General features: G+C 36.2%; 1 protein-coding gene across 4 annotated transcripts in view; it reads right to left on the bottom strand.

Moving 5' to 3' along the window:
• Nucleotides 1-7,093, bottom strand: part of LOC107667848 (receptor-type tyrosine-protein phosphatase epsilon-like) — an 85,962-nt gene that overhangs the window by 18,290 nt on the left and 60,579 nt on the right. For 3 of the 4 annotated variants that reach the window (XM_016459574.1, XM_016459589.1, XM_016459583.1), the window contains exons 3-5: nucleotides 4,563-4,643; nucleotides 3,249-3,345; nucleotides 2,837-2,910 (exon numbers count right to left, since the gene is read on the bottom strand). In XM_016459574.1, coding sequence (XP_016315060.1) covers nucleotides 2,837-2,910; nucleotides 3,249-3,345; nucleotides 4,563-4,638 — 247 coding nt within the window. In that variant the 5' untranslated portion in view covers nucleotides 4,639-4,643. Of the gene's footprint in view, nucleotides 1-2,836; nucleotides 2,911-2,988; nucleotides 3,092-3,248; nucleotides 3,346-4,562; nucleotides 4,644-7,093 lie in introns of those variants that run through there. The other variant, XM_016459596.1, reaches the window with a different exon arrangement.

The following is a 7,093-nucleotide window of genomic DNA, read 5'->3' as shown; positions in this document are numbered from 1 at the left end:
TGTGACCCGACCCAATCTCTCTCGTAACCCTGCCGGCTGCAGACCGACTGACGGGACGGCTGGGATTCGCCTGTCTGACCCCTATTTTGGAAAGGCCAAGTGCTCTGTGTGTGCGTGTGCGTGTGCGTGTGAGTGTGCGTGTGAGTGTGCGTGTGCGAGTGTGTCTGTGTGTGAGTGTGCGAGTGCGTGTGCGAGTGCGTGTGCGTGTGCGTGTGCGTGAGCGTGTGTGTGTGTGTGTGTTATACATGTGAAGTGTGTACATACATTTGGTCTGTTTTATCTATCAATATGATTGGGTTTGATATTAGGGTAAAAAAAAATCTCAGAATGTTAGATTCCATAATTTAGACGATAAATTGTCCCGTATCTAACAACAGACTGCTAAATACATTTTTTTTTTTTTTTGAAGAACATCATGTCAAACTTACGGTCATGGTTTTGTCACCCAGGAAACAAATAAACAAACAAACATGCTCACACCATCTTTTTTTTTAATAAAAGCATGCCTTTGTAAAAGAACTATAGGCATATTTAAAGCAGCATATGCAAATACCGGAAAACCACCAGTGACCCTCATAGCACCAAAAGAAACCCACAACCATTAGTTTAGAGGTTAGAGTGGGCGAGATGTTAGACATTATAGAGTTTAGACTATAAACTTCATGCCTGTTCATGAGACACCACATATACCGGACCTTCTGACGGCCAGCCAAGATCATCCTCATCCTCATCTTTATCCACATCTATATATTCCTCTATACAACATACAGTACACACAAACACACATAGTGACCGGTGTTACATCAGCGCTTAGACTTAAAGAAATAAAACCATTTGTTCTTCTGCATAAAAAGAGAATGTTTGCAGACTTAAACACTACTGTTCAAAGGTTTGGCATCAGAAAGATTTTTTTTTTAAAGAAATTAATACTTTTATTTTTTTTGATCAAAAGTGACAGTAAAGACATTTATAATGCTACAAAAATATTCTATATCAAATAAATGCTGTTATTTATTCATCAAATAAACCTGAAAAATAAAGTATCAGGGTTTCCACAAAAATACAAAGAGGCACAACTGTTTTCAACATTAATAATAATAATAAATGCATATTAGAATAAGCATATTAGAATGATTTCTAAAGGATCATCTGACTCTGAAGACTGTAATGATGCTGAAAATTCAGCTTTGCATCACAGGAATAAATTACATTTTAAAATAGATTCAAATTGAAAACAGTCATTTGAAATTGTAATAATATTACTGTATTTTTTGAATGTTAGTGTACATCAAATAGACAAACAAAAGGTGGCACAGAAAGCTGGAGAAAGTCGGTAAACCACTTCCCTTACACAGGTGTGACGTTCAAATGAACACTGAAACATCTCTCTGATTGAAATGCCAACTGGATTCAACACAGTAAATGTAATTTAACACTAACATTTCCTGCGTGTTTCGAGTGTGTCGTTTTCGTCTTCACTTACAAAATATTCATTGAGAGAGATTTCCGTCAGGAGAAAGAGTGCAGAGGAAGTTTATTACATTAATCTGCTAGACCTTCGACAAGACACACAATCTGCAGCGACAACCGGACTCTAGATAAGCATAAAATCTGAGCACAATTTGAGATCTGAACATCTAGAAGGACATTATGAGGGTCTGTCTATCAGGAGAACACGAGATTCTGGGCACTTAATCCCAAGTCTCAGTTTGATCTCCATTTAATCTCACTGCTGTCTAAGAAACCCAATTCTGGTCTTAAACAGAGCTCTTTTGTGATTTTTGGCTAACCATGAGCCACAGTTTTTGTGTCAAACAAGCAAACTCTAATAAAAGCAAACAGGAACAACTGTTTAAAAATGAACCTTCTTCCTCTTGCACATGGTTTTAGTAAGATTTGAATATTTTTGAGGAAATATTGGTAATGAAACCACAAATAGCATTACAGTATGTTTCCCCTTGTTTTACACCTCTGTATCTAAGAAACAAAACAATAAACAAATCAGTTTAGGGATTTGTAATATTGATATTTCCTCACTATTATTAAACTAGAAAAGTCTTGTCTAAAAGTAGAGTTTAAAAGGTAACACTTTACAAAAAGGTCTCATTAGTTAACATAAATTAATGCATTAACTAACCATGAACAACACATTTGTTACAGTATTTCTTCATCTTTGTTGATGTTAGTTAATACAAATAAAACTGTTCATTGCTAGTTCATGTTAGCTCAAGTCCAGTAAGTAACATTAACAAATACAACATCAGTAAATTAACTTTAACTAAGATTAATAAATGCTTTAGAAGTATTTTTCATTGTTACAGTAGTTCATGTAATGTTCAATGGTAGAATGTGCCACCTGAATTCACTGTACTTTAAGGGTTGGTTAGAGATTTAATAAAGATCATACCATAAAAACTACAGTTTGTGAAATAAAAATGTGTTATCTGTAAATCAAACACAACCATTGAAAAAAAAAAAAAAAGTGTTTTTTATCAAAGGTTTGGTCATTCATTCAAACATTTGGAATGCAGATGAGCATAATCTTCACCGTAAAATCACCATAAAAACCATATTATGACCCATAAACCTCAGCCAAAGTTAATTTTTAGTGCAATTATAGAGTCGTCTGATATAGAATAGCACGAGTAGCTCACAAAAAAATCTCACGTCCTGCTCTCAGAACATCTTTAGGCAACAGGAAGCCGAATATAGCACATTTGATAAAGTGAAACTTGCCAAGACGTCTTACTTACAACAGAGCTCTCAAAACCACAAGTTGCTTTTCTCATATCTTAAACAACTAAACTGGTTCGAAGCAGATAAAGTGAGCGCTTACCTTGCTCTTCCAGGATGCCATTTGGTACTTTCTTGTCGACGGCTGTGATGACAGCTTTCCTCTGGTTTTTCAACCTAAAAGAAAGGAAGAACACAAGGTTTAAACATGAAGACAACATGTGAGACAATATCCTAACGTCACATCTATCTCACCAACGAAAACTCGAGCTCTTTTTCATCAGAGGTGCTGTTTCTCCACAAACACACGCTATATGACACGCTCTCTACCATGTAAAAATCTGAGGGTTTACCACGGTGAGGCTGTGTATGAATAAATATGTGTGTGTGTGTGTGTGTGTGACAGCATGTCTCAGTTCCTGGACCCGCCCTTAATCAGAAAGAGGCGGAGCTTGTAAGCATGACAGACTCAGTTTTTGACTCACAGCGTTTGTGTGTGTGTTTGTGTGTCGTACCTGAGGCAAAACCAGGTCAGCAACCCCAGAAAAAGCACCAAGACGGACAGACTCAGCAGTATGGGCAGGATGGGTGCGCTGGACTGATCCAGGTCCTCTAAAGGAAGAAGGAGAGGCAGTTAAACCCACAGCGAACAAAAGAACAGGAAACTGGCCCGCGAACAGAGCCGCTGGAGCCGGAACGAACACACTTAGCTGCTCCGGCGCTGAGCGTTTCAGTGAGGTATGGCAGCCAGTCAAGCCAAGGCATTGTTAGTGATTTAATAGAGAGCCCGGTGCTGTTTTGACTGCGGGATAAGCATCGCTCATTCATTTAACAGCAGGTTTGACATGAATCACCCACTTAACCCTGAGATCAGTACTTTACTGCAGCCCAAAATCACAGCCTGCGTAATCCACCGCAGATTTAACACAAATCCACACGGTCACACTGATGCTTATGTGATGCAGAAATGCTGAACACGACCAGGGAGGATTGAAAAATCATCTCGCTGGGAAATGTTACACAACTACAAAAAGCTGGTTTTGGCCACTGAGTTTCCATGACTATTTCAGTCATTTTGTGAGTAATGCCTACATTGTGAAATCAATTTTTAGAGGTTGTAATAACTTAAAAAAAATACAAAAATAAAAAATATATATATGAATGTGTGTATATATATATATATATATATATATATATATGAAATGACTAATCATTTCTGAAATACTCATCATACCAAATTTCTGATGTTAGCAATGCCATATGAGCTACAGTAACAACTTTTATATCAATCTTTAGCCAAAAGAAATAATATGTTATAATATAGTATAATGATATAAATATGTTATAATAATATATATTTAAACATATATTTAAAATGATTTTAAGTATTAAATCTAGCGCCACCTTAAGTGAAACTGCTGTTTTTTCACATATGCTGGTTTTCAAACAAGTGAAGTTATATCAAAATATCAACATGAATGGGAAACTGGCAGTGAAAAAAAATGGTTTATAGTTAAGTAGGAGATATAACCCTTAATTAATTGATTAATTAATTAAATTGAAGGAAGGGAGGAAATGAATGAATGAATGAATCTAAAAATGTATTTAATTTTAGCACTATTTGACTGCAAAATGATGCGACTGACCAATCAGAATCAAGCACTTTTGAGAAGAACAATCTTTTTTTTATCTTCAGTGAAGGTTAAATTGCTTAATAAACTATTTCTCGTATATGACAAATGTGTTGCTCTGCATTTAGAACTGAAAGGATTTAGAGAGCAATGCTCATTTTATTATTAATACTATTATTATGAATAATGAGCACTTACCATTTTTATTTTCGTCTGTTGAAATGGTTGTGTTTGGTTGTAGAGTTGTTACTGTCAGGAAAAAAACAAGGACCATTGTGTCTGCAAGAGAAGAAGAGAACATATAAGCAGGTTATTTAAAAATATTTATATAATTTAGTGTCATTTCCTTAATTAAATGTGACTCTACATGTCAGTCTACACTCAAAAACAACAGAGCAGAATGACAAAGTATTACAACATGGAAAAATGTTTCATTACTCCTCCACTAGATGTCACCAAAACCTTTCAAATACAGTTCCAGTATGAATGCTTTAAAGCCGAGAGCATCTCTGTACTGATATTTAAAACAGAGTGAGACGCAAACTCATAAACCTCACTTTCACACAGATTAGACATGATTATTTACTTTCATCTTTTTAGTTTGGGGATTTTAAGTGTTACACAAACTATCAAGCGGGTTAAACTGAGATAAAACATCCTCACACTTGAATTAATCTGTGAATTTAGAGGTGTTAAAAGATATAACGTGCATGATTAAACCTGAATGGGTAGGCCCTATTTTTGGGAAAAGCAGATTGTTTATTATGTGACTGACACATTTAGCAGAGAACAAGACAAGATCTCATGCTTACTCCACAAATAAGTTCTGCATCATGCTTTTAACCCAAACTAATACTGAAAGTGATGCTTGAGAGTAAATCATCAGATATTCAGAGCAAGCTTTTGAGCGTATCTTCTCTATCTGGAGGGCAGATGTCGTGGGCTACTTCTGGACAGGAAAAGCCACGAGGATTCATTCAGTCTCATCTCTGCTATCAGCGCTGCTCCAGTGAGATAAGATACTCCACAAAACACCCACGCACAGCCGCTGATGCTCTTCATTGAGAAAACGAAGTGGGTGCTGCTGCTAATTCACTAAAGCAGCACAGCGCATATATAACAGATGGAGCCCTGCGGTCCTGCAATGCACACCACTCAACCAGTAGGTGTTCAAACACCAACACTGCCCAAATATCAGGAATAAAGTAGGGTAGCTCAAATGAAGTTTCATCTGAAACTATTTCAGGGACTTTTGCATAATTATGCATTCAATTTGAACTGAATGTGAACTGCATGGAGTATCTGCAGCATGAAATCACAACTTAACCCATTTAGGTTCTCAACAAGAAACTGCATCCGCAAACATTTTTACTTCTATAATTTGACATATTTAAAAGTGAAACTGGATATGCAATGAGAAAAAAAGAAGGGGACACTATGCATCGGAACTGATTGTTTGCTACGACCAAAAATATGTATTGAGGAAGCAAGGCTTTCACATTGATTTTAACACACATTCCTGGTCACAATATGCATAATTTGTTAGTGCAGGTTATTCCAAGAATATGCAATAATTTGAGGTCTGTAAGATTTTTTGAAAACAGTCTCTCAAAGCTGCATTTGATCAAAAATACAATAAAAACAGTAATATTGTGAAATATCTGTACAATTTAAAATAACTGTTGTCTATTTGAATATACAGTATATATCACATTTTAATTTATTTATGTGATACAAAGCTGAATTTTACTCCAGTCTCCAGTGTCACATGGTCCTTCAGAAATCATTCTAATATGCTGATTTGCTGTTCAACAAATATTTATTATTATCAATGTTGAAGGCAGTTGTGCTGTTCATATTTTGAAAATATATTTTCTTTCAGAAATATTTTGTAAAATTATTATGTCACTTTAATGCAACCTTCCTGACTGAAAGTATAATTTTCTTTTTATGAAATATAATAATAATAATAAAGAAAAACAATCTTACGGACCCCAATTTTAACACTTTTTACATTTTAAAAAAGCCAAGACCACAAAACAAGGCACAAAAAAAAATGTTCATCATACCACAGCTGAACTGCAAAAAAGCTAAAAGCTTATTATAAATTTAAGAACAGCACCCAAAATACACTTTCCTTTATGCATATATATACATTTTAACCCAAATCCCTGATGCTAAAAAAGCAACTACTTTTGTTGCATTATTATTGCACACGAGTCTTTCTCCCTGGTAACCTCATCAGGCAGGGTGTGAATAAAGTGCTTTCTGCATTAGCTGCTGTGATAAAGCATGATCAAATGGCGCATTTTTCGATAGCATCCCAGAGCACGCTGGAGTCCGGACATCGGCAGAGTATTTGAGTCGATACAGTATTCCGAGGCAATTAATAAAGACCTGAGAGCTACCTGCAGCGGCACAAAACTGATGGCAGAATTTTAATGAGAAGAAATGACCCTCCCCGTATCATGCGGTTTGAGAGCCTGAGAAAACAAGTGCACAGGTAAGCAGGAATATATTTAACACGTGCATGGATTGCATCCGAGTGCATGCAAATAAATGAACGTCATCTTGCAATTTAGCATGTGCTTTCTGTCCAGAGGGATTTCTGAATCTCTGTGGAGACTCCTGGGGTGAGATGCATTGTTCAAGGGCACAGTTTTCCTCACAAACACACACACACCACCTGCACATTGGCGTGTTTTTGCTGGGACACAGTGGGGAACTGT

Source organism: Sinocyclocheilus anshuiensis, unplaced genomic scaffold (assembly GCF_001515605.1).
Source record: "Sinocyclocheilus anshuiensis isolate Anshui unplaced genomic scaffold, SAMN03320099.WGS_v1.1 scaffold493, whole genome shotgun sequence".
Taxonomy (NCBI): domain Eukaryota; kingdom Metazoa; phylum Chordata; class Actinopteri; order Cypriniformes; family Cyprinidae; genus Sinocyclocheilus; species Sinocyclocheilus anshuiensis.
Note: the sequence above shows the minus strand (reverse complement) of the source record. Positions and strands in the feature narration are given on the sequence as shown.